Source organism: Martes martes (assembly GCF_963455335.1).
Source record: "Martes martes genome assembly, chromosome: 2".
Classification (NCBI taxonomy): domain Eukaryota; kingdom Metazoa; phylum Chordata; class Mammalia; order Carnivora; family Mustelidae; genus Martes; species Martes martes.
Window position 1 is genome coordinate 15105703 of NC_137889.1, and position 26706 is coordinate 15132408.

The 26706-nt window shown below is 42.7% G+C and overlaps 1 protein-coding gene and 1 long non-coding RNA gene across 2 annotated transcripts in view; one reads left to right on the forward strand and one right to left on the reverse strand.

Moving 5' to 3' along the window:
* Positions 1 to 26706, reverse strand: part of CENPU (centromere protein U) — a 31371-nt gene that overhangs the window by 1181 nt on the left and 3484 nt on the right. Inside the window, exons 3-12 of the mRNA XM_080797586.1 lie at positions 24691 to 24808; positions 22494 to 22599; positions 19520 to 19580; positions 18816 to 19043; positions 13388 to 13451; positions 12240 to 12348; positions 3285 to 3363; positions 3016 to 3063; positions 1921 to 1982; positions 654 to 810 (exon numbers count right to left, since the gene is read on the reverse strand). Of these exons, the coding sequence (XP_080653712.1) occupies positions 654 to 810; positions 1921 to 1982; positions 3016 to 3063; positions 3285 to 3363; positions 12240 to 12348; positions 13388 to 13451; positions 18816 to 19043; positions 19520 to 19580; positions 22494 to 22599; positions 24691 to 24808 (1032 nt within the window). The remainder of the gene's footprint in view (positions 1 to 653; positions 811 to 1920; positions 1983 to 3015; positions 3064 to 3284; positions 3364 to 12239; positions 12349 to 13387; positions 13452 to 18815; positions 19044 to 19519; positions 19581 to 22493; positions 22600 to 24690; positions 24809 to 26706) is intronic.
* On the forward strand, positions 174 to 3719 carry LOC308339139. Its single transcript, XR_013966472.1, has 3 exons — positions 174 to 1881; positions 2261 to 2383; positions 3037 to 3719. It is a non-coding gene; the product is annotated as an uncharacterized lncRNA (long non-coding RNA).

Here is a 26706-nt window from a genome sequence, read left to right on the forward strand (position 1 = left end):
AGTATGTTCAAATTCAAGCAGTGCTATGATCATCTCCAAGTGAGTAACCAAATCCCCAACTCAAGCAAGATGTAGACTAGTTGGGTACCGTCACAGAAAACATTAAAAGCATTCTATTTTCAGATCTAATATACAAACTCAAGGCTTTTAAATCAGGGTAAAAACTTAAAATTGAACTTAGAAGTGAAGAATACAAGTATGATCATAAGATATGTATTTACATTTTACATAAAATTATATTTGGATTTTTTTCCCCTGTAATTTAAATTTCTATTGATCTGAGCTGGTTCTTGTAACAGCAGCAACATCTGCGCAAAAATCCAGAAGCAACAAGTTTTATAAAAATAACATACGCCTTTCCCTACTCTAGGTCCCTCTCACGGTTCCCGACTTCTAAAATTAGACCTACCATGCATGGGGGATGATGGCTTATGTTCAGCCATTTCTCTTTAATAAAATCAGCATTTCTAGATTGTTCTCTACTCCTCTAGCCTGAAGTAGCCAAAGAGGTGATGATCACAGTGACGCTGTTTGGGTGACTGTAATGCTGCACCCCCATTTCCTTCTCCCCCCTCCAAGCTCCTGTAGAAGTACTCCACTGTGCAGATGCCCTCGTCTTCTGAATCACAGTTAAAAATAAAAATTGAAGTTACCGTTTCTTTTACATGAGGTTCTTTTTCTTGAATATCTGAGTAATCTTGATGAAGCTGTCTTAGGTTAGATAAGAAACACGCTGCATTCCTCAGGGAAGATTTTCTCTCCTTAAGTTCGTCATATTTGACTTGTAGTTGTTTCAGCTGTGGTTCTAACCTGCAACGACGACGAGACCGTTTCCCCCAAATGAATGCCTACAGTCAAGTGGAACAGCCAAGAGGGTAGGAGGCTGCGTGCCTCGCTGCCTGCCTCTCTGCCTACTTGTGATCTCCGTCTGTCAAGTAAATAAAATCTTTAAAAAAAAACAAACGGGCATCATAACCCATCTCCCAGGATTATGAGGGTAACAAGCAAATATCTGAAGCCTGCAGGCCAGTGCCCAGCGCACCCAGGAAGCTTGTTCAAATGCAGTTTTCTTTAGGCCTGAGCCCCTGGTAGCTTTTCCCCAGGCTGGCACCGGGCCCGGGCAGGACAGGGGAGCCAACGCGCTGGACCCTCTCCCAAACCTCTCTGGCATTCTCTTGTCTCAGACTCAGCACTGGAATGACAGGCGGTCTTTTCTGATCATGCCACTTTCTCGTCCTGTTTTGCAACACTCTTCGGAGCACAGAGTGGACCTGACTCCTGCTCCTCCTGCTGCTCTAGGACCCCTTCAGCCAGTCGTCCTGGCCGCACGGAAGGCCGCCTGAGCCCTGCGTGCGGGCGACCCCACCGCGGGGACGTCCCAGGCCCCGCACACGGGGGCGCGTTCACATCACACGAGCGCCACACCGACGATCACATTAACGAGAACCGGTAACACACACGGCACCGGCTGAACTGCGGTCACCGCGAAGCACTCTGCATGTTTAGTCATTTAACCCTCCCAGCGCCCTGGGAGGGGTGGGTATCGTGCTCCTTTACTGAAGAGGAACTGAGGCCCTGGGAAGGTCAGCAGCCTGACCCAAGGGGGCACAGCCGATAAGTGGCCGAACCTGGGTTTGAACCCGGGTATCCAGTCCCAGAGTCTGCACACTAAATCTCTACTTGGGCTGCCTCGTGGGCCACGGTCAGATCTGACCGCAGAGAGATCCGAGCCGAACTCTCTTTTGCCAAAAGCTCCAGCTCCGCAGCACGACCACCTTCACTGAGCTTCCAGACACCAAGAACACCCGGGATCGCAGGACAATACAGACCTCAGCGGGGGGCCCCCCAGACCCCCACTGTACTGTAATCACATCCCTTCAGGTAAGTTCTTAGAGGAGCTTAGATAAGACATTATCTTACCGAAGCAGTTCATCCTGGAGTTCAAGCAAACGCTGCCTTTTCTTTTCAATATCTGAAATAATCTAAAGCAAGACAAAAATTCGTTGAAATAACTCCTTAAATGTTCCAGCACTGCACTGCTAGCGACCCTGTACCGGGTGTTAGAGATGGAGTAGGAAGGAGACCGCAGGGGCGTTTACTCCAGGACAGCTCTGAAGGGGAAGCCGGGGCCAGACCTTTCAGACCCCGCGAGCCATCAAGGAAGGAGCTGGGATTTTATGTAGATACACCAGGAAAATGCTGATGCAGGAGACTATCCTAATCCAATCTGTGTTTTAAAGAGATTATTTATATATTACAGAGTATTATTTCAGCCGTCCCTTTTGGGGACTGTTCCACGGCTGGACACTCGGGCTGTTCCCTTGCAAGCAATTCAGAGCTAACCAGCAGGACGATGAAACTGAAGGAGAAAAACCCAGCAAAGGTCTGTAAATCGTGGAAACAAAAATATGTGCGTTTCAACTCCATTTCTATTATAAATGTGGTGGGGGAGCCACTCTTCCATTCTTGGATTCATGCAAGCGTGGAGCTCACAGGTCACCTGGTCCACACATACACCGATGGGCAAGTCAGGTCCGGGGGTTCCCTGACTTGTTTCTCCTCACATATCCTCGTGGTACAGAGTTTCTAAGAAGGTGGGACAACACTGAAGTAGAAGAACCAGGACAAGAAAGGAGGTCGCTGAACCCTTAACACAGTATTCTTCCCAGGCTGTCCCTTGACTCGAGACTGGAACAGTTCTTTATGCTAAAAGGTTTTACTCTTTGACAGCCACAAAAGCAATAAGTATGTATTACTTAATAATTAGTTAGAGTTAATACCATGGAAGTGGTTATTTGGGCCTTGATAGCCGCCTTAGGCTGGTTGGGATCCCCATCCCTTAGCATGCATTGATAGTACACAACCACAAGACCAACCAGACAAAAGCCTGACTTAAAAAAAAAAAACTTCGACAAAGCAAAGGTCCCGAAAGCCAGAGTCAAGGGCGTTACTTAGCGCTGCATGGCTCAGTGGCCCACGTGACTGTCTGCATCTAATCACACACACGTGACTTACCTTTGTGTTCTTCCTTTTCAGAGTTTTTGACATCTGGACTTCTCTAAGCTGCACAAAAGAAAAAAATCTGTGTGCACTCTCCAAAATTAAAATGTTTATGAACTTACGATGTATTGCATTTAGTTTAAAAACAACCCGTGAAACAGGAACAGTTCTAACGAGCTCTTCACATCGCCACCAGCACAGGAGGGTCTTCTCTAGGGTAACCGTCTGCTGCCGCAGGATGAGCGTACAAACTGAGACCGACAAATTTATGTCAGTGAACTTACCATTTTGATGAGTTCTTCTTTCACATTAGAATGAAATTTTTTGATGGCTTCCTTAAAAATTTTAGATTCTATTTTTTGTCTATAGCAGGAAAAAAAAAAAGATCAGACTAGGTATTATATAAAGGACTTTGAAAGGTGTGTTTCATTTGCTTTAGCACATCAACAAACCACGATTTGGCATACACTATTTTGAAGATCTAAGATGGGATGGCTAAAGATATTTCTCAGGCTTAAAGGAAAAAACTAAAGGTGTGCCTGGGTGCCTCAGTCGGTTAAGTGTCCGCCTTAGGCTCAGGTCATGATCCCAAGATCTTTGGATCGAGCCCAGTGGTGGGTTCCCTGCTCAGCCTGGAGTCTACTACTCCTTCTCCCTCTGCCCATTCTACACCCCCACCTTCCCAGCTCATGTTCTCTCTCTCAAATAAATAAAATCTTAAAAAAAAAAAACAAAAAAACCTGAAACACTACAAGCAGCCTCAACAAAAGAGAAGGAACAGGAAATAGTTTTCCCTAAGCCTTCGGGTATGTGGTTAGCTTCACTCCCTGACACTGGCTACGTCCACAGGTGAAGGCAAGCGACACAGAAAGGTGTACAGCTAGTCCCCGTCCTTCCCTAGCACTGGATCCAATGAGCGGCAGACTTCAGCCCCTCCGTGCCTGCCAACAACTGGAGGAATAATTGTGTGACACATCTGGACTGCCCAAAAAGTTAAGTAGGGAGAAGCCAGAGGGACTGACACAGCTGAACGTCCAGTTCTTCAAAACCTTGCAGAGCTAACCCTATCAAACTGGCTCTGGTCCCCGTCATCCGAGGTATCCCAAGGCTCCCAGTCTGGCGTGCTCACGGCAGCATGGCAGATCCCCGGTGTGCAGCGGTGGCAGCCGTCTTCCAGGACAGCTGCAAACCCCCTACTCTGCCTCGGCCCCGTAGGGTACTAGAAAGGGTCCCTTTAATTGAAAGTAATAAGTATTCTGTATAAATGACAGGTAATTAGAAAATGGTTTCTCTCTTGGGGGAGATCCATAAGAAAAGATACTCAGGAGAAGGGGGCTGAGCGAAGCATGACACAAGAGAAGGCCTGTACTTTCGAATACAGATCTTTGTAAAAGGTCTCATCGAAAAAGTGTTAGAAGTGTGTTTCTAGTGACATCAGCAAGATAGTGGAATAGAAAGCCCAGGCCAGATTCCCCGCACAGGGATACCAACTTAACAACTATACACAGCCCAAAAGGCCTTGTGAGAATCCCAGAAACCAATCAAGTTGCAGGCAAGTTCAAAGTCAGGAACAATCCTACTGAAACAGGTAAGAAGGTAAGAAAAGTGGCTTCATATCAACTTGGACAGCCCATCTCCCAAGCCAGCAAAGCTTGGTTCAATTGAGAAGCTCTGTGCGTGGTAAAGAAAGAGTGGAACGTAGGTTCTGGCTTTTCAGGGGGCTGCCCAAGGGCCTCCCATCATTCCTGATCCAGAATGCTCACACCTTCTCCCTTGGCGGGGAAAAAGAAAAGAAGAAGGTTATCCGACATTTGGAATGGTTTCTGTGTCACCTGAAGTAGAGCAGTAGTGGGAACTGAAATAGTTTGGATGCCTCTGGTCCGAGAAACCACAAAGGAGCTCAGCACCTTGTTGCAGCACGAGAGAACCTACAGTACCACAGAGAGACACCAGAGGGAGCTCTAGTCTTCAGAGATTACAAATCCCTAAAAAAGAAAGCAGCAAACCTCTCTGGTTGGAAAACTACATGCACAAGCCCAAAGATGATACATCCCCAGAAAGGATTGAGGGACCACCCAGGCTGACTAGCAAAGGCCTTCCCCTGTACAAATCCAGTACGTAAAGATGGGGAGGGGTAGCTGCTTTTTATATGTACAAAACACTGCAAAAAATAACAAGGCACTAGAAGAAACAAAACCCAATCAAGTGGGGGGAAAAATCCCGAGAAATAGACTTTAAATAAAGAAATGGAAACCTATGAATTAGCAAATTCACAAATACATAACATTCATAAGCAAATAACAACTCAAAAATAATCTTAATGAAGCTCAATGTGCTATAAGAAAACATGAATAAAATACATCAGGAAAATGAGGCATAAACAAAATGACAATATCAACAAAGAGAACTTATAAAAAGAATCAAGTTCTGGAGCCGAATAATACAATGACAATTGCAAAATTCACTAGATGGGTTCACAGCAGATTTGATCGAGCAGAGGAAAGAAATGGCAAACTCTAGAATGAGTCTTTTGAAACTCAAGGTGGAAGAACAAAATGGAATGAAGTGGAGAACATTTGGGACTTACGGGAACCATTCAATACACCATTATGTGTGTTAGGAGTAACTCCAAAAAGGAGGAACAGAAAAGAGCAGAGAACATGTTTGAAGAAATGCCCCAAACTTCCCAAATCTGAGGCTGGAAATGGACACCCAAATTCAGAAAGCTCAAAAGACCTCAGCTAAGAGGAACCCAAAGAGGCCCACACTGACACACATAATATTCAAACTGTCAAAATTCAAAGGCAAAAATAGAATCCTGAAGGTAGCAAGAGAAAAGCAACTTATCATGTACAAAGGAACTCCCATAACATTGTCAGTGGATTTCTCAGCAGAGACATTATAGGACAGAGGATGGGATGATCTATACAAAGCACTGAAAGAAAAAAGTGCCATCCAAGAATACTATACCTGGTGGAATTATCCTTCAGAAATCAAGGAGAAATAGAGACTTTCCCAGATAAGCAAAGGCTGGGTTCATCATCACTAGACCTGCCTTATAAGAATTACTAAAGGGAGTCCTTCAAGTTGAAAAAAAAAGGACAATAGACAATAACACAAAAGTATATAAAAATATAAAGGTCTCTGGTAAAGGTAAATATACAGATGGATACAGACCCCATAAAACTGTGATAGTGATGCACAGATCACTTTTAATACTGATATAGAATTTAAAAGATAAAAGCATAAAAACTATGGAACTGTGTCTAATGGTAAAAAAAACAAAAAGGTGAAATCTGTGCTATCGATAACAAAGTGTTATTTATCCCCATACAGTGGGGGAGGGAGACATAAAGGAGTAGAGCTTTTGTAGGTGACTGAGGTTATCATGTTGAAGCAGACTGCTATTAAAATCATTTATGTCACCCCCAATGTAAGCACACACATTTACACACAAAATCTACAGATTTTGTGTAGATTTTGTGTAGAACAGTGACTCAAGACATGTCACTACAAAAAAAAAAAAAAAAAAACCCACAAAGGAAGGTGAGGAGAGAGGAAAAGAAGAACCAAATAACTATAAGACTTAGAGAAAACAATAGAATTCAGTAGTAAGTCTGTCATTATCAGGAATTCCCCAATCGAAAGAAATCAAGTGGCTGACTAGATTTAAAAAAGAAAAAAAAAAGATCCAACTGCATGCTGCCTACAAGAGACTCACTTTTTAGTTAGGTATAAGGAAATACACAGGCTAAAGGCAAAAAAGATACTCCATCAAATGGTAACCAAAAGACAGAAGTGGTGACCATACTTACATTGGACAAAATAGACGAAGTCAAAAATAGTCACAAAAGAATATTATGTAATGATAAAAGGGTCAGTTCACCAGGAAAATATAAAAGTTATATGTGCACCCAACACTGGAGCAATTCAACAATTCTGAATTAACAGAACTGAAGGGGGAAACAGGCAGTAACACAGGAATAGTAGGTGATTTCAATACGTCACTTTCAACAATACATCAACCAGACAGAAGATCAATAAAGAAATAGGAGATTTGAACAATACTATAAACCAAATGGATCTAATACACCTAATAGAACATTCCACCCAATAATAGAATCCACATTCTTCTGACATGCACACAGAACATTCTCCAAGACAGATCACATGTTAGGTGACAAAATAAGTCTTAACCAATTTAATACAACTAAAATCATACCGAGTGTCTTATGAGACCACAGTGGAACAAAACTAGAAATCAACAGCAAAATGAAACCTGGAAAACTCACAAATATGTGGAAATTAAACAATACATTCTTGAACTACCAATTGTTCAAACAGTAACAAGGGAAATTAGAAAGTATCTTGGAACAAATGAGAACAAAAACAATGTACCAACACTTATGGGATGCAGCAAAAGCAGTACTAAGAAGCTGATACCAATAAACACCTACATTAAAAAAAGGAAGAAATACTTCAAATTAACAACCTAACTTTACACCTCAAGGAACTAGAAAAAGATCAAACTTAGCACTAGCATAATGAAGAACAGTAAAAATTAGAGCAGAAATAAAATAAAAATGAAAAACAGGAAAAAGAATTAACCTAATAGTTTTTTGAAGAGATCAACAGAACGGACCAATCCTTAGATTACGAAAAAAAGACTCAGAAAATGAAAGAGCAGGCATTACAACTGATGCCACAGAAGTAAAAAGCCTCATAAGAGACTGCTGTGAACAATTACAAGCCCACAAACTGGGTAACCTTGAAGAAATGCAGAAATTCTAAGAACATAAAACCTGCTAAGCTTGAATCAGGAAGAAATAAAAAATATGTTCAAACCTATAGCTGGTAAAGGAGACTGGATCACTAATCAAAAACCTCCTATCTAAGACCCCCAAACCAGGTGGCTTCACTGGAGAATTCTACCAAATATCTGAAGAAGAATTAACAATCCCTCTCAAACTCTTACAAGAAATTTAAGTGGGGATGGGACGCCTGGGTGGCTCAGTTGGTTGAGCAGCTGCCTTCGGCTCAGGTCATGATCCCAGCGTCCTGGGATCGAGTCCCACATCGGGCTCCTTGCTCGGCAGGGAGCCTGCTTCTCCCTCTGCCTCTGCCTGCCACTCTGTCTACTTGTGCTCACTCTCGCTCCTCTCTCTCTCTGACAAATAAATAAAAAAAAGAAAGAAAAAAAAAAAGAAAGAAATTTAAGTGGGGGAGAGAAACACTTCCAAACATTTTATGAGCCTGGCATTACCCTGATACCAAAATCAGACAAAGATAAGAAAAGATAAGAAAAGAAAATGAGAGACCAATATCCTTATTAATGCAAAACTCCTCAACAAAATACTTGTAAAGGGAATTCAACAACACATTTAAATGATTATACATCATGAAGTGGATTTCTGGAATGCAAGGATAGTTCAACATAAGAAATACAATCAATGCAACATACAATAACAGAACAGAAGGACAAAAGCCATATGAGCATCTCAATTGATACAGAAAAAACACCTGACAAAATCCAACACCCTTTCATAATAAAAACTTTCAACAAACTATCAATAGAAGGAAATTACATCAATATAAAGGCCATACATGAAAAGGCTACAGCTAACATCATACTCAGTGGTGAAAGTTAAAAGCTATTGCCCTTAGACCAGGAACAAAGTGGGGATGCTTCACTTGCCATTACTATTCAACTCAGTACTGGGAATATTAGCCAAAGCAATTAGGTAAGAAAAAGAATTAAATGGTATCCAACTGGAAAAGAAGTAAAATTACTTGTCACAGAGGACATGATTTTATATGTAGAAAATCCTGAAGATCCCATACACACACAAAAACTATTAGAATAAACAAATTCAGCAAGAATTGCAGGATACAAAAATGAACATACAGAAAACAGTTGCATTTCTATATACTAACAATGAACAATCCAAAAAGGTAATTAGGAAAACAATCCCATTTACAATGGCATCAAAAAGAACAAAATACTTAGAAATAAATTTAACCAAGGAGGTAAAATATTTATACACTGAAAACTATAAAAACATAGTTGAAAGAAATTGGGAATACAAATAAAAGGAAAAACATCCCATGTTCATGGACTGGAAGCCTTAATACTATTAAAATGTTCATACTACCCAAAGCAATCTATAGATTCAATACAGTAACCACTAAATTTCCAATGGCTTTTTTGCAGAAAACACAAATAAAAATCCTAAACTTCATATGGAATCTGAAAGGACACCAAATAGTCAAAACAATCTTGAGAAAGCAAACCAAGTATTTAACACTACTGAATTGTATACTTAAAAACGGTTAAGATGGTACATTTTATGGTACATAAATGCACATTTAAATAAAAATAAATTTAAAAAATAAAAATTCACAATTAAAAAGTTCATCAGCCCTACCTTTAAAAAAGGTATTTCTAATATAAATATGAAATCAGGACTTTAAGATGTTAAAAACATATAAAAAATCAGGAAAACTGGTTAGATCTTTCTGCATATGGCTTACAATGATGATAAATTTAGTAGACTATACCAACAGAAATGGTGGTGGTCTACATACGATAGCTGGACACAACTTTTTCAAATTCTAGTACCTTAAAAATCTGGTCACTTCCCTACAAATAACTAATTGAATCAGTTATAAAATAGCCTATGTTTGTACTGTCTGCATTTCATGGCCTATTTCCCTAATTATATATACATTGGTAAATTGCTTACAATCTAAACTTAGCAAATTATCCAGGTGTGAATTCCAGGTATAGGGTACTAAAAATAGTACACCCTCAAATATTTAACTTGATTTTGAATAAAACTTTTCATATGGTTGAGAATACTTTAGGTTAAGAAAATAAAACAAGACCAGTGATTCTATCAGAATCATGGGGTATGACAAAAACACAAGGGTATGTGTATAAGACTGATGAATCACGGACCTGTACCCCTGAAACAAATAATACATTATATGTTACTCAAATTAAAAAAAAAAAATAAAAAAGTCCATGAAGCACCTGGCTGGCTCAATCGCTAGTGTATGCAACTCTTGATCTCAGGGTCATGAGTTCAAGTCCCACACTCAGCATGGGGCCTATTTTTTAAAAAAAAAGGCTAACAAAAATACTACAGCTCTTCTAAATCATTTCTTACATCAAGAACACTATACTAAAAGGCAAGATATTGCCATTTTGCTAAAACATCTGAAATCTCTAAGTCTTTTCTTCCTTTAAAGAGATGTACGAGTGGGAAAAGAGTACCACAGTCAAGAGATGGTCTATAGTAAGAGACCTTCTGTACCAATTTTAACCACACACTGGCTTTAGAGCGGACAGTACCAAAGAGAACATACACTACGGAAGAATAAAACAGACAATTCCCACAAAGATGATAAGTTAGCACGACAGGCTGGCTCCTTTCCCCAAGATTAACCCCAGAAGAACCAAAGAGGGCAAACTCCCTCAAAATGGGGAAAGCTGTGAAAAACCCTGAGGTGAGAGGAAGAGGTTATTTAGAATGGGTGAACCGGTGAGAGGGACAGGGGCTGTGGCCCAGAACCAGAAGGGAGAGGTCGAGGCTGGCCTCTGCTTCTTCCCCAGCATGATTCTCACAAGCTGTGCCAAAAGCCACAGCCAATGTCTGTCTGTCCCTGTGCCTTCGAGAGTAAAACCTGGGCTGTGCCTATGGGGCCTGGAAAGCGACGTGGAGACTACCTTTGGGCGTTTGTCTTCTCCCCTTTCCCCTGCCAAAACCCCAGGGCTGGAGAATGATAATCTAAGGAGTGTGGCAGCTCTTAACGCTACTTATCTCTGGAGGGCAAAGGGTAAGCCCTGACCTGACTTACTGGACTCCAAAGTATTTAAGGAAATGATTTGGAACCTAGAATACTATATTCAGCTAAACTGTCCTTCAAATTCAATGTCATGACCAAAATAATCCAAAGGATTTAGAAATTTTACAGCACAAAGAGCCACACTCAAAAGTGTTGGAATAAATACTTAAATAAGAAACATTACTAGAGGTTGTCATAAGAAGTATATGAAATAATGGTGATCAAATAAATACCTGAATAAGGTTTGCTGCAGTCTTAAGAAGAGAGAAGAGTAAACAATGTATCTTAGCCCAGAATTAAAAATCTCTGGGGTAGGGGAATGGGAGAGGTGACCAAGAGTTAAGAGAGCTTGCCAGAGTTCTAGTCTTACTAGTGGAGAGTTACAAATTCTCTTTTTAAAAAAAAGTTATAACTAAAAACATCAAAGGAGAAACAAAAAAACTAAAGTAAAAACAATATATCAACACATTCTTCCAAATATATTGATAATTATAATATATGTAAATGGACTGAAGTCAAGATAGATGGACACATTGGATTTAAACTTTACTACTTTTTTTTAAGATTTTATTTATTTGAGAGAGAGTGCATGTAAGTGCACATGTGAAAGAGAGCAGGAGCAGTGGGAAAGGGGCAGAGAGAGAGAGAAGAAGCAGGTTCCCCACTGAGCAGGGAGCCAGTGCAGGGTTGGACCCCAGGACCCTGAGATCATGACCTGAGCCAAAAGCAGACGCTTAACTGACTGAGCCACCCAGGTACCCCTAAACTTTACTGTTTCTTATAAAAAAATTTTTTAAGGTCAGACAAAGGCTGGAAATAAAAGGAAGTAAAAAGAATGTAAGTTCTAGCAAATCTTAGCAAAAGAAATCTAGTGACATAATACTGGTATCAGATAAAACAGATTTTAAGACCAAAACACTTTTAGGAATGGAGAGGGTACTACAGAAGGATAAAACATTCAGACTACGAGACCAAGCAATTAAATGTGATGTCCTAACAGAATAGTCTCTAAATATATTCAGCATAAACTGATAAAGAATCAGGAAAAACAATACTGATTCGACACAGATCCAATAATTAGATTCCCCACAGATTATGTGCTAGGCCATAAAGAAAACTTCAAAATTACAAAAAAAAATCACCAATCTCTCAAATTTGATCACAACATATTTTAAGACACAAGGTTAATATAAAAATATAAATTAAGAAGTCACATATTTGGACATACCAAAACATACTACTAAATAATTCACAGGATTAAAGAAAAAATTATAATGGAAATGTAAAAATTCATCAACTAGGTGATGAAAACACATCAGAAGCCATGGGATGAGCAAAGTGATGCTTCAAGGAACATTCACTGGGCACATATATCACATCGGAAGACTTACTCATACTCTAGGATGGTTTTCTCAAACGCAGACAAAACAACATCTAACTCCATGATGTCACTGGCTTTCTTTCCTTTCAGACACCAAATAGGTTCAGAGTCGGAACGATCTGGAATATTAAGAGAAGTCCATTTAACATACTCAACATTTTTGGCTCTAGGCCCAGGGTTCTGAAAGCCTACAACAAAGACTGTCCCACTAAATTGCCAAAAAGAGCTATGGCTGGAGAGGCACGTGGGAGGAGACATGACTCACTTCTCCCTAAGCCACAAATCACCGTCTCAGTGGTCACTACCTGCCGTCCCCTTGGTTCTCCCATTTCTACCAAAAGAGCCTAACCCACTGCTGACTCAGAACTCCCTGCTCTACCTTTACTTGGTCCGCTGCTACCACTGGTCACAGAGCTCTTTTTTGTTAATTACAGTTTCGTAACTTTAATCTACCTAGTAGATCACTTCTGGAACACATCGAGATTCCTCAGTGCACTGATCTGGTTTTAGTAATGTGGGTGAAAGATCAAGCATCCAGTAAAATTGGGTTGTACGATACTTAATGATAAGGATATGATCCCATCTGGGGTGAGCAGTTGCGGTAAAAGGACTGAAGAGTATACACCAAAAAGCAGGGGGGCTCTTTTTGGATGATGGGATTGTAGGTGATTTTATCTTCCTTTCTATATTTTCCAAATTTTCTAAACATATATGGCTTATCTTTTAAAAGACATGAAAGAGAGAATGCTTTATTTTCCTCCCATTTTTCAATAAATTTTTACTTGTATTAATAAAAATGCAGAACAATGCAGATGAATCTCAAAGAAGTTATGCCAAGTGAAAAAAAGAACCTTATTCAGAAGGGTGAAACCACGTTATGTGTTCAACACAGTTTCAACACTGTGATGAAAAATGATTAAGCAGGTGTAATAGTAAAATCTAACACTATAAATACATATTTTAAGAGTCCTTGAACTTTGTTGTAGGTTAAAAATTTTCACAACAGATGTTGGAAAAAATCAGTTACTACAAATACACATATTTTTAGCTTTTTAAAGTAGCAATTTTATATACTTAAAATTTACTACTTTAACAAAAACAAAGTTTTTAAAATAAAATTCTTGAATGCTTGACAAGGTATAAAACACTATTCTGTACCTGAGTCTATGGCTTCACTTCTTGATTTCTTCCTTCTGCCACAAAACACCTTTTTCTGAGTTTTCTACAAAAAAATAAAAAATTTAAAAAATTTAAAAAAATTGCAAAGATGTTTATTTAAGAAAAGTTTCCCTTCTCTTAAAACGTAAGTATTCTGAGCACAGTATTATCAAACACTCTTAATTCTGGCTGTTACTCTTAGTTCTAAATTATTTTTTTATTAACATATAATGTATTACTTGCCCCGGGTACAGGTCTGTGAATCATCAGTCTTACACAACTCACAGCACTCACCATAGCACATACCCTCCCCAATGTCCATCACCCAGCCACCCTATCCCTCCCATGCACCCCCCCAGCAACCCTCCTCATTTAGTTCTAAATTATTATGTATACAATCTAATACAAAGAGACACTGAAAAATTAAATGGTCTTAAAAAGTAAATAAAACTTCCAGTTGGCTTTTAACTATGGTTGCCTTGCAGGCGCCTGGGTGGCTCTGTTGGCTAGGCGTCTGCTTTGGGCTCAGGTCATGATCCTGGGGTCCTGGGATCCAGTCCTGCGTCAGGCTCCCTGCTCAGCGAAGAGTCTGCTTCTCCCACTGCCTCCCCCCATCCTCTGGTTTGTGCTCTCTCAAATAAATAAAAATTAAAAAAAATAAACTAAAAAGGCTTTTTAGGCAGCACTGTAATTCAACAGGATTGAGAAACACTACCCTGAGTAAGGCCTACCATAGACCCACCCTAACAAACCCTAAAACCAATCTCAGACCAGATTCACTAGAAAGACAGAGCCTGGAGGTTGTAAACAGAATTCAACGATGACCCCCCCCCCCAGGGATTTGTAGAACTCCCTCCCCCTTGCGTGTGGGTGGCTGCTGGGAATAAGATGGGATGCTCGTTCTTTCTCTTAGGTCACAGTATAGAAGACTCCGCTGTAGCTGACTGGAGAGATTCTTCGGCTTTGAAGATGTTAGCTGCCATGTTAGGGCCACGTGACCAAGACCTAACAGTGACCCCCAGCTTCAACCAGAGGGAACACAAGGACCTCAGGTCTGCAAAGGCAACCAACTAAATTCTACCAATAATCTGACGTGAGGACCAGGAGTCTCAGATGAGATTTCTGTCCTACCCAGCACCTTGATTTCAAACTCGTAGAACCCTGAGTGGAGAATCTGGCTAAGGTGGCCTGGACCTGTGACCTACAGAAATTGAGAGACGTAACTGTGTGTTGTTTTAAGTCACAAAGTTTGTGGTAATTTATCATGCAACAATTACAGCAGAGGTTGAGTCGCAGAGAGTTTGAGCTGCTTGGAAAATACGTTAGGCCTTCCACAAATTGACCCTAACAAAAGATAAAACCAAGCTCGTAGAAGTTAAAGATGATCAGCCAATAAACAGGCTACCAATTAGAATAAAAAGTCAACATTCCTAAGAAGACAACAGAATTCAGAGTGTCAACAACCTGTCAACAATATCCAATACACAATCCGAAAGTACTAAATTAAAAATGTTATACAAAAAATGCGACCCACAGTCAAAACAAAACAAAAATACTCAAGAGAAATGAACACCAAGTCAGCCCAGAATGAAGACATTAAAGCATATGTCACAGATATGTCCCAAAGAAGTAAAAGGAAATGGTGGTCTAAACGACTACAAAAACGCAGGATACCTTAGCAGAGAAACTATATTTAGAAAACAAAACTAAATGGAAATTCTAGAACCAAAGAGCACAGAACTGAGGAGTCACTGGGTCATGTTTCAGTTTCCCGTGGCTGCTATAGTTACCTCAACTTGATGGCTTAAAACAGAAACAGAAATTCTCCAACAGTTCTGGGGGGCAGAAGTCTGAAATCAGTTTCAATGGGCCAAAATACAGGTGTTGGCAAGACACGGTTCCCTCCAGGGACTTAGGTCCCTGGGCGTATTGTGTGGGATCCCACAGCTCCCACAGACACCGTTCTCTGTGGCCGGATGCCCCAGTCGTTGCTGTGGTGGGCAGGGGGACGACACTAAGGCCGTCTCACTCAGCCGTGACGCTCTTGCTTCTGTCTTTAAAGCGAGTCTCTTGCAGAGCAGCCTGTAGTTAGCCGGTCTCTGCCCTGTAGCTGGAATGTTTTGTTCACTCCCCTTTGATGTAACTGTTACTGTGGTTGGGTTTAAGTCGGCCATATTGATCTTCGTTTTCCGTTCACCTATTTCATCCCATTCTTGCACACTCTCCAGAAGCCCATTTGCTTTTGATGTAATTTTAAGTATTATTAGGTTCAAGTCTACCATCCTCCTTACTGTTTTCCACTGGCCTTCTGTTTTTCTCGTTCTGTTGCTAATTTTGGATTAACTGAACATATTTTGGTTTTCCATTTTCCTTGCTCGATTGGCTTCTCAGCTACGCCTCTGAATTTTTTAAGAATGGTTGCTTCTAGGTTAAAAACGTGCATCCTTCAGTTAACAAAGGCTACTTAGAATCAGTATGTGAGCACGTCATACATTCTGCTTCCTGAGAGTCAAGTACTTCCCACCACATGAATCTCATGACATAACCGCATTATTCCCTTTATCCGTCACCCTGTGCTGCTCTGGTCATGGGTTTTACTTCTACATTCATTTTAACCCAACCTTACAGTGTTATCATTTTTGCTTGAAACAACTGTTTAAGGAAATTACAAGAAGAAAAAAAATACGTAGTTTTTGTTACCCACTCATTTTTTAAAATTTATTTAGTCTCTTTAAGTAGGCTCCGAGCCCAACATGGGCTCGAACTCACAATCCTGAGGTCAAGTCTCCTGCTCTGCTGACTGAGCCAGCAGCAACTCCCAAACACCCCACTTGGTAATCCTTTTTTTGATTTTTCTTTTCCAGTTGTCTTTTTCTCCTTCCTATAGATCTACATTTCCTTCTGATACCTTTTTTCTTCAGTCTAAAGAGCATCCTGTAGCATCCTTTTAATAAAGGTCGGCTGGCAACAAATTCTCTAAAATTTTCTTTATCTGAAAGTGTGTTTATTCACCCTTTTTTAAAGGACATATTCACGGACGTAGAATTCTGGGTTTACTTTCTCCCCCCAGCTCTTTAAGTGTGTCCTTCTGTTGTTTTCTGGTCTCTCTTGTTTCTGTGAGCTGGCTGTGAGACTTGTCATCGCTCCCCGTATATTTATTCTGTCCATTTCCTCTGGCTGCTGTCAAGGTTTTCTGCTTATCTTTTTTTGGCATTTTAACTCTGATATGCTTCCATATGGTTTTATCTTGCTTAAGGGTTTACTGAGCTTCTTGGATCTGTAATTTGGATAATTCCAGTCATATTTTTCTTAAATTTTGATTTTTCTACCCCATGCTGACTCTTCTTTCAGTACTCTTATTATATATATTTTAGATCCTTTGGCATTGTCACACAGGTTCCTGTGACTCTGATTCCCCCCCCCCAAACTTTTTCTCTCTGATTTGCAAGTTGGATAAACTTTTATTGCTTTGTTTTCAGTTTCACTGACCAATTTGCCATTTCAAATGTGCACAGAAGGGGGGTGTGCCTCGTGGCTCCACTGGTTAAGTGTCCAACTCTTGATTTTGGCTCAGGTCACAGTATCGGGGCTGTGAGATGCAGCCCTGTGTCGGGCTCCATGCTGGGCGTGGAACGTGCTTGGGATTCTCTCTCTCCCTCTGCACCAGTCCCCATAAATAAAGAGAGAGGGAAGGAGGGGGAAAAGGGAAGGAAAGAGAGAGGGAGGGAGGGAGGGGAGAAGGAAGGAAGGAAGGAAAAGGAGGGGAAAGGGGAGGGAGGGAGGAAGGAAGGAAGGGAGGGTCAGTCATTTAGTGAAGCCACTATGCAGTGAATGGTGCCCCTTAAGACATGTCCATGCCCGTGAGAGTCATCACGAGGCCCCTTCGAGAGGCAGAGGGAGATGAGACACAAAGGAGAAGATGATGTGAAGACGGAAGGCAGATACTGAGGTGATGTGACCACGAGCTGAGGAATGCCAGAGCCACCAACACCGTCAGAAAGAGAAAACAGAACACGATGAACTGACTGAGCCACCCAGGTGCCCTAAAGTCCTGGTTCTACTCACTGTGCTTTGATGATGTAAAAAGTCGGAATCAGGGCTCCTGGGTGGCTCAGTCGTTGAGCATCTGCCTTCGGCTCAGGTCACGATCCCAGGGTCCTGGGATCCAGCTCTGCACTGGGCTCCCTGCTCAAGTAGGGAGTCTGCTTCTCTCTCTCTCTCTCCCTCCTCCCCTCCCCACTGCTCATTCTCTGTCTCTCACATAAATGAGTAAATAAAATCTTTTAGAAAATTTTTTTTAAAAGTAAGAATTAGGGGACATAATATCTGAACGTAGGTCAGTCACCTTGACCTGAGAGCACATTCCCAGAATAGCTCAAACAACTGCAAATTCAATTTTATATGGGATGTTGACCAAGACAGACCAATCAGAGGCAAAACAACATGTATAATATGCTTCTATTTGTGTAGAAAGGGGAAACTGAAAGAAAATACATCCGTATTTGTCTATATGGGCAGAAGGAAACTCTGGAAGAACACATAAGAACCTCGATACAATGTCACCTGCATCTGTATTTCCTGGGTGAGGAAGATGGTAAACGGACCATGATGCAGCAGGAACACATTAAACTTAACATTTTTTTTGAGGGGCGCCTGGGTGGCTCAGTGGGTTAAGCCTCTGCCTTTGGCTCTGGTCATGATCTCAGGGTCCTGGGATCGAGCCCCTCATCGGGCTCTCTGCTCAGCAGGGAGCCTGCTTCCTCCTCTCTCTCTGCCTGCCTCTCTGCCTACTTGTGAGCTCTGTCAAATAAATAAATAAAATCTTTAAAAAAAAGTTTTTTTGAACAGGAGGATGAATTACTCAAAAACATTAAAGCAAATGAATAAAAGGACATATTGAGAACTTGATCAAAAGATACTAAATGTCAAGAATTTAAAACAGAGTGATTATGACCCAGACATCTTATCTTAGCCACTTTTTTCCTAAGGAAATGATGGAGGGCGTATACCAAGATTTAGCTAGAAAGAAATTCATCAAAGCACTAAAAATTTTTTTTGAATTGCAACCATTCATTAGTAAGAGATTAACTACACTACAGCACACTCGTGCACAAAACGGCGAGCGCTAAGACCGCAGCCTAGAGCACAGGTGCCTGGGCTGGTCCCCGGGGGGTGAGGAAAGTGCAGGAAAGGCACTGAGGAGCCTGGACCAAGGAGCAGGGTGGCTCTTTTCAGAAGATGGGATTGTAGGTGATTTTATCTTCCTTTCCCTACCTTCTGAATGTTCACAAACATTTTTTATAACAAAAACATAAAACTTATCTTTTTAAAGAAATAAAGGAAAGAGAGGAAATGCTCTGTTTTCCTCCTCAAGATTTTTCCGTCAACTCTCCTCTTCCCTCCAGGGCGATGGCAGACACGCTCTTACCGGATGACGTGGTTCTGTCTCTGGCTCTTTTTCACCAGCGGATTTGGCGCTAAGGGGTCTGATGTTTTTAGGAGTGACCGACTCAGCCGGTTTCTCTGGAAGCTCCGAGGATGTATGGGGTGTATCTGGTTGTGTCCTTATTTTCTCTGCTGGTTGAACTTTCCTTCTTATATCCTCTTCTTCAGTGCTTTCAGAGTCATCGCTAATGGGCCTGACTTTTCTTCCTGGCTATGGCGAGAAAGCAGCATTACTGGCTTAGAAAATACAAATGCTTTATCCTCCTTACTGCAATAGTGGACAGCCCTAGTCAAGTCCACATTTCTCATTCGCCACCTTCCAGCTCGAACATAATAGGAAGGTGGCAACGGGATGACCAGATAGGTTGTGGGGGATGGCGGAGGGGACGGGATGGACGACCCAGACCCAGGAGTCCAAATAAACACTCCCCACAATTCACACGGCCTTTGTGGATCGTGATCTAAACAGATGACATGAACAGTATGAAAACTGACCAGGGACAGAGACATTCGAGACCTCTATAAATAAAAGCACCTAAGATATGAAAATATATTCCCTTTTTACAGTAAGAGTATCTTCTGAAATGTAACATTCTGTACGTAAAATGTGGTTATAGCACATTTTCTCTATTTGCGTCCCATTGAAATAGAAAATTTGCTGCAAGATAAGAGAACACTCCTACATACCTTTTTTGCCCTCATCTCTGTAGACATGTTTTCACCTGCTTCAATTTCATAAGTGTCTGACCTGTACCAAAGAATAAAACATCAGTAGTATCTTACACTTATTTTTTTTTTTCACATGTCTTGTAGAAGTTGCTCGTCCAATATTAAAACAAGCTCAGTTCCATGAGATTTCTGCTTGTCCTGGACAGGTCTGCCACCTTCTGGATTTATTGGTCATCTCCCACCCCATCCCAGGCCCAGGCCCCATCAGTTTATTCTTGGTGGGCAAGTGAGCGCCATTACTGCACCACCTTGTGGTCATGCCCCAGAACTGCACTTTCCCCGCGTTCCCACTCCCAGGTATCTATCTGGGCCATCATTTGGTGAACTGAAAGCTAGTCCACAGACACCAGGCCCATCATAGGGGATATAAAAGGGAAGGCCTTCTTTTTCCCTTTGAAAAAGAAAAAACTAAACAAAACCCTAAATTTCCAAAGAGAGATGAGAGTTCATTTTGTCACCCAATCCAACATTCATTTAACGCCAACTTCCACGCCATGCATACAGGACACGGGGGGCCCCCCTGGAGCCGGCAGGCATACCAGGGAGAGAAGACTGGCAGTTCAGAAAGACGGCACTGGAAGCTGTGGGGTGGGTGGGCTGGAGGGGAGAGAGCAGTTCTGGAGACAAGAGACAGCAGGCAGGGGTTGCTGGTGAGAGGAGCCAAGTGCCTAGGCCATGGCAGGGGTATGGAGAGAGCAAATAAGCCTGGTCAGAGAACAGAGGCTGCCGGGAATGACTCTCAGGTGACAGCAGGACCATTAATCTAGAGAATGTCAAAGGAGCTTGCTGACACTGGGTGAGAGAGGAAAGGACTGAGCTTGGCTTTGCCTTTGTTGAATCCGAGGTGCCCGTGGGCATCTAGGGACATATGGCCAGTCTGAAGGACATGGCAGGCCCCAGAGAAAGGCTGGGCAAGACAGACAGACAGACAGACAAGGAGCGCAGTGGCATATGGGTAGCTAAAACCAGGAGAGTAACACTGGGAGTGAGTGGAGAGGAGAGAGCAGAGAGCAGCCCCACCTGTGCACACGAGGAGGCGAGGGAGAAGGAGATCAAAGAACAAAGACCCAAACATCTCTGGTGAGGATCTGGGGCCTGGAGGTTGATGCCTCCGTGCGTCCTGCAAAATGCCGCTCTCTCCCCAGTGCGTCCCTGATGCCCTGACTCCCCTTCGTGTCCATATAAATGAATGAAAGACCTAACTGTGAGAGCTGAAACCAAAGAAAGCCTAGAGGAGAACACGGGCGGCAACCTCTTCGACATCGGCATAGCAACTGCTTACTAGCTATCTCTCCTGAGGCAAGGGAAACAAAAGCAAAAATAAACTACTGGGACTTCATCAAGACAAAAAGCTTCTGCACAGCGAAGGAAACAATCAACCAAACTAAAAGACAACCTACTGAATGGGAGAAGATATTTGCGAATGATAAAGGGTTAGTATCCTAAATACGTAAGGAACTTGCAAGGGGCGCCTGGGTGGCTCAGTGGGTGAAGCGTCTGCCTTCGGCTCAGGTCATGATCCCGGGGTCCTAGGACTGAGCCCCACATCAGGCTCCCAGCTCAGCACGGAGCCTCTCCTCCCTCTCCACCCCCGCCACCCCCGCCACTTGTGTGCTCTCTCTCTCTCTCTCTCTCTCCCCCTCTCAAATATTTAAAATACAAAATACAAAAACACTGATTCAAAGGGATACATGCATTCTGATGCCGACAGCAGCGTTATTTACAATAGCCAAACTCTGGAAACAGCCCAAGGGTCCACCGCCTGGTGAATGGATAAAGCAGGATACTACATACAGTGTATGTTACTCAGCTATCAAAAAACCAAAATCTTGCCATTTGCAATGACATGGATGGAGCTGGAGAGTATTGTGCTGAGTGAAGACAGTCAGAGAAAGACAAACACCATCTGATTTCACCCACAAGCGGAATTTAAGAAACAAAGGAGCGAAGGGGGAAAAAGAGTGGGAGGCAAACCAAGAAACAGACTCTTAACTACAGAGAACACACTGATGGTGACCAGAGGGGAGGAGGGTGCCAGGATGGGTGAAATGGGTGATGGGATTAGCAGTGCCCCACCTGTGAGGAGAACTTAGCGACTGGAACTAAAATAAAAACTTAAAAAAATAAAAAATAAAAAAAGCTTCCCCCTCCCTCCTTGTTTTACCTCAAACCTACAGCCCCCTTCACAAGCATATTCTGTAGGATAATCCAGTGTCCATTATAATTACTTTGGAGCCCTTTAGATTAAATTCGACTTTTAGGGGCGCCTGGGTGGCTCAGTGGGTTAAAGCCTCCGCCTTCAGCGCGGGTCATGATCCCAGGGTCCTGGGATCGAGCCCCATATCAGGCTCTCTGCTTGGTGGGGAGCCTGCTTCCCCCTCTCTCTCTGCCTGCCTCTCTGCCTACCTGTGATCTCTCTCTCTGTCAAATAAATAAATAAAATCTTTATTAAAATTTTTTTTTAAAAATAAAAAATTCGACTTTTAAAACTGAGGTATCATTGACATAGCTTCAGGTGTACAACACAAGGATTTGCTACTTGTACACACAGCAAAATGATCTCCTCAGTAACTCTAGTTAACATCTGTCACCACAGGGAGCTAAAACATTTGTTTTTCTTGTGACGAGAACAGCTAAGATCTACTCTCCCGGCAACTTTCAAATATACAACAAGGTATTAGCTGTAGTCCCCCTGCTGTAACTACATCCCCAGGCCTGTTTCCTGTGACAGAAATACGTACCTACAGTTAGTTACTACAAGTCATGTTAATTTCTGAGAACAAGTTTTCGTGCACTGGTTCTCTTGAGGAAAAACCCAGGTTGGCTCCAGAGATCTTCAAAAAGCTTTAGTTGTGTAAGAGCCTGTCTCAGAGAGCTTCTCAGGGAGATCCCACTGACCACGGCTCGACGAACACTTGAAACAGAACCGTACCTTTTCTCCACCTCTTTTCCTTGAGGAGTCGAGGGGACGGAGGACCCGCAGTGCTTGGAGAATTCGTCTTCATCAGCATATATCGCGGTGCTGTGTAGAGGAGGGTCTACAAGAGATTTTTTTTTAAGATTTTATTTATTTATTTGACAGAGATCATAAGTAGGCAGAAAGGCAGGCAGAGAGAGAGGAGGAAGCAGGCTCCCCGCTGAGCAGAGAGCCCGACGCGGGGCTCGATCCCAGGACTCTGGGATCATGACCTGAGCCGAAGGCAGAGGCTTTAACCCACTGAGCCACCCAGGCGCCCCGAGATTTTTTTTTTTAAAGCACAACTTTAAAAGTCTGGCAGCTTGAGCAGCGTTTATCATTGTTCCAAATCTCAGTGGGAACGGTTCCCACCGCACAGGCGACTAACTCCCCAAAGGTCTTTGAGCTCGCACCTCAACGCTAAGCAATTTAAACCGTTTCACTAGTAAACACATGGACATTTATCAGTGTTTACCTGTATTACTGTATTGACATGCTCTGTGGAGTTTCTCAGTGAGCTGAAAGAAATGTGAGTGGGAAGCCTGGTGCCCTCTGTCCTCACAGAAGGAGCGTCAGGGCTCTACCTGAGACCCCACGCTGGGGAAAGGCACAGAAAATGGCTCAGAGTAAAGGAGGACACTCCTCTCTGCTCAGGCAGGGGGAGTTCGGGGGAGGGAGGGAGGTGGCCAGGGGTTGCTGCGGGGCCTGGTAAGAGCCAAGCGACCACTGCTTCATGCTCAAACCTTAGCTCGCGGTGCAGACTTTAGACAGGTGTTCCGCCAAACAGCCGCTTAAGCGAGGAACACTATCGATGCATGATTTTAAAGGGAGGGAGAGGCTCTGTGCTGCCCTCAGCCAGGCAAAGGGATTTGCTGATACTGCAAATAACAAAGAATAAAAAAGAAATAAACCAATCCTGAGTCTCCGTATGCAGCCAGTCATCCATGCTGGACTCTCGCATACAGAGAAAGACAACCCAATTTTAATAAGATAAATAATGTGCTTAAAAATGGATAAATGGGGGCGCCTGGGTGGCTCAGTGGGTTGAGCCTCTGCCTTAGGCTCAGGTCATGATCCTAGCATCCTGGGATCAAGCCCCGCATCAGCCTCCCTGCTTAGCAGGGAGCCTGCTTCCCAGCTCCCCTCCCCCACCTACTTGTGATCTCTCTGTCAAATAAATAAATAAAATCTTTAAAAACAAAAACAAAAATAAAAATGGATAAATGATCTGAAGAGACAGCTCTTAAAAGAGACACCCCAATGGCCAACGTAAAAAGATGTTCAAGATCATTAGCCACTGGGGAGACGCAATTCAAAACCACCGTGAGGGGACCCTCTCACACCCACCGTCAAAACGAAACCCAAGTGAGGCCACGGGGAAGCCAGGACCCTGGCGGACCCCTGCGGAAGTGTAACGTGGATGCTGCAGCCTCCGTGAAGACGGCAGAGCGAGGCCTCAAAAAAGTGACCGCAGGATCCGGCAACCCTGTTCTCCTCACACTCCAGGGAACACAGGTGAAGCTCTCCCCTGGCTCTCCTGAAGGAAACTTCTGCCTCAGTGTATTAAGGAAAAGGGAAAATCACCCCTCTTCTCCCTAAATTCAGGCCCCTTACTGGATGACTGTTGGTGGCATGCAGTAAGAAACACAGCTCACAGGGCGCCTGGGTGGCTCAGTGGGTTAAAGCCTCTGCCTTCGGCTCAGATCATGATCCCAGGGTCCTGGGATCGAGTCCCGCATCAGGCTCTCTGCTCCGCGGGGAGCCTGCTTCCTCCTCTCTCTCTCTCTCTCTGCCTGCCTCTCTGCCTACTTGCGATCTCTGTCTGTCAAATAAATAAATAAAATCTTTAAAAAAAAAAAAAAGAAAAAGAAACACAGCTCACATTCTTCTTGTTACAGAGTGCTATGATGGGGGTCCCGATAGGACTGGCTTGACAAATGCTACTAGAAGAGTTCCATCCTGATAAATGTTTAACAGAGTTCATAGTCCCAATGTACCGAGAAGTGAGGAAAACTAACTCAAATTATCAAGTACTCCCCCCAACACTACAGTCATACGCAGACAGCAGATTTTTATATTTGAAGATATTTCCATATTTTTCTCAGTAACTGGCCTAAAGGTTTGAGGATAAACTACTTTAAAAAACTTTAGGATAAAAACTTAAAATACTGACCAAAGATTTCGTAAGGTTCTTCATCTTTCTCATTTTCACCCAGCCTGTCGATGCTGGAAATAACAGAATTATCGGGGAAATCAAACACATCAGTGGGCTTCTGCGTTGGGCCGGCTTTCTAAAAGTAGACAAAGGCAAAGTCATTGAATGAGCTCTAACAGGACCATTATGAGCTGATTTACCTAGCGAGGATAATTCTGCTATCGTGCTGCCGAATGAAGTGATCCTTAACACCTGTTGTGGGGAGAGACACACACCCCTTTGACAAACCGGGGCAGGCGCTGGCAAACTTTTCTGTAAGGGACCAGACGGCAAATATATTAGGCTCTGCACCTGTTGCACCTACTCAGCTCTGCCGCTGCGGCCTGAAAGCAGATGGCGACGACGCAGAGAGAATAAACAGGGCTGTGTTGCAGCAACTTTATTTATGAATACAGAAATTTGAATTTCACGTCATTTTCCCCTATCATGAGATGTTCTTCTTCTGATTTTATTTCAACCATTTAAAAATATAAAGATCATTCTCAGCTCACAGGGCTGTCTAAAAAACAGGGAGCAGGCAAGATTTGGCCCTTGGGCCACAGTTTGCCGACTCTGGATCTCGGCAGAGCTCTGGGCCCCCCTCCAGAAGTATGCCCATATACCTGAGAGTTCACGAGGACCCACAGGGCTGGAAACTGCCAACCAAAGGAGAGAGACAAGGGCTTATGGTTCAATATACTAACAAGCCCCACGAAGTTTGCTATCCCAAATCCTCATGAATGAATCAAAACATACAGAAAACGAGAAAAACTTCCATCTCAATTCTGGAAAATGTGGAAGGTGCCATTAACAGATGAGAAAGCATAAGAAAATTCTGGAAGATAGAAAGAAGATGGAATAAACTGACCAAACAACAACAACAAATACAACATTCTCACTTACAGACCCTCCATCCTCCCTGCAGCAAACTGGCCTCCAGTACACAGCTGCCTTCGAGGGAAGAAAGAGGTCAGGAAAGCTGAGAAATCGTCCTTGGGCCCTCTGGACTTCCGGCTAAGACAGGCTGGGAGCGGGGCTGAAGAACTTGGAGAAACCCATGCCAGTCACACTGATGTTAGCCACTGAGGGCAGAAAGCGGAGAGAAATCCACCCACAGGACAAGCAAGCTAGGGCAGGTGTGGGAGCCCAGGACTGAGTGCAACCTTGCAGAGGCGTCCCAGGCCTTCCCATGGGACAAGAGCCAACCCCTGAAGGCTGGGGCTAGGGCAGCAGGTGGAGAGAGAGCTCAAAAGACAGGGGCACCTGGGTGGCTCAGTGGGTTAAAGCCTCTGCCTTCGGCTCAGGTCATGATCCCAGGGTCCTGGGATCGAGCCCCACATCGGGCTCTCTGCTCAGCAGGGAGCCTGCTTCCCCCTCTCTCTCTGCCTGCTTCTCTGCCTACTTGTGATCACTCTCTCTGTGTGTCAAATAAATAAATAAATAAAATCTTAAAAAAAAAAAAAAAGACAGGAGAGCAGGGCAGAGAGCAGACAAGCCGCCAACTCCCTGCACTCTGAAAGTAGCCACTCTCAATGTCGTTGATGTGAGTTTCCACTGCCAAGTGGATGAGCCATTGGAAAATATATGAAATGAGCTTTGCAGAGTGCTGAAGAAACGTACCCGCTTTTAACATACATTTATTTTAAGACCCTAAAGAAAAACTATAATATGGACTAAATCAACAGCATGAAATCACAAACAATTGTGGGAAGCAAAAATGGAGAAGTGATTGAGTGAAAAAAGCAAAATACGGACAGTTGAACACATTTTTATAGGATATTAATTATCCAAGGAAAAAAACAAAAACAAAAACAAAAAAAACAAGGCTCAGAAAAAGATTCAAAATGTTAACTGTGGTTATTTCTTCCAATATACTGGTAAAGGTGGGAGGGAAAGGAATATGTTTTTTATCACAATAAAACTGAGTTTATCCAGTGAAATCTAGAAGATTCAAAGCTTCCCTCGAAACATGTTATTTCATATCATCGATTACAA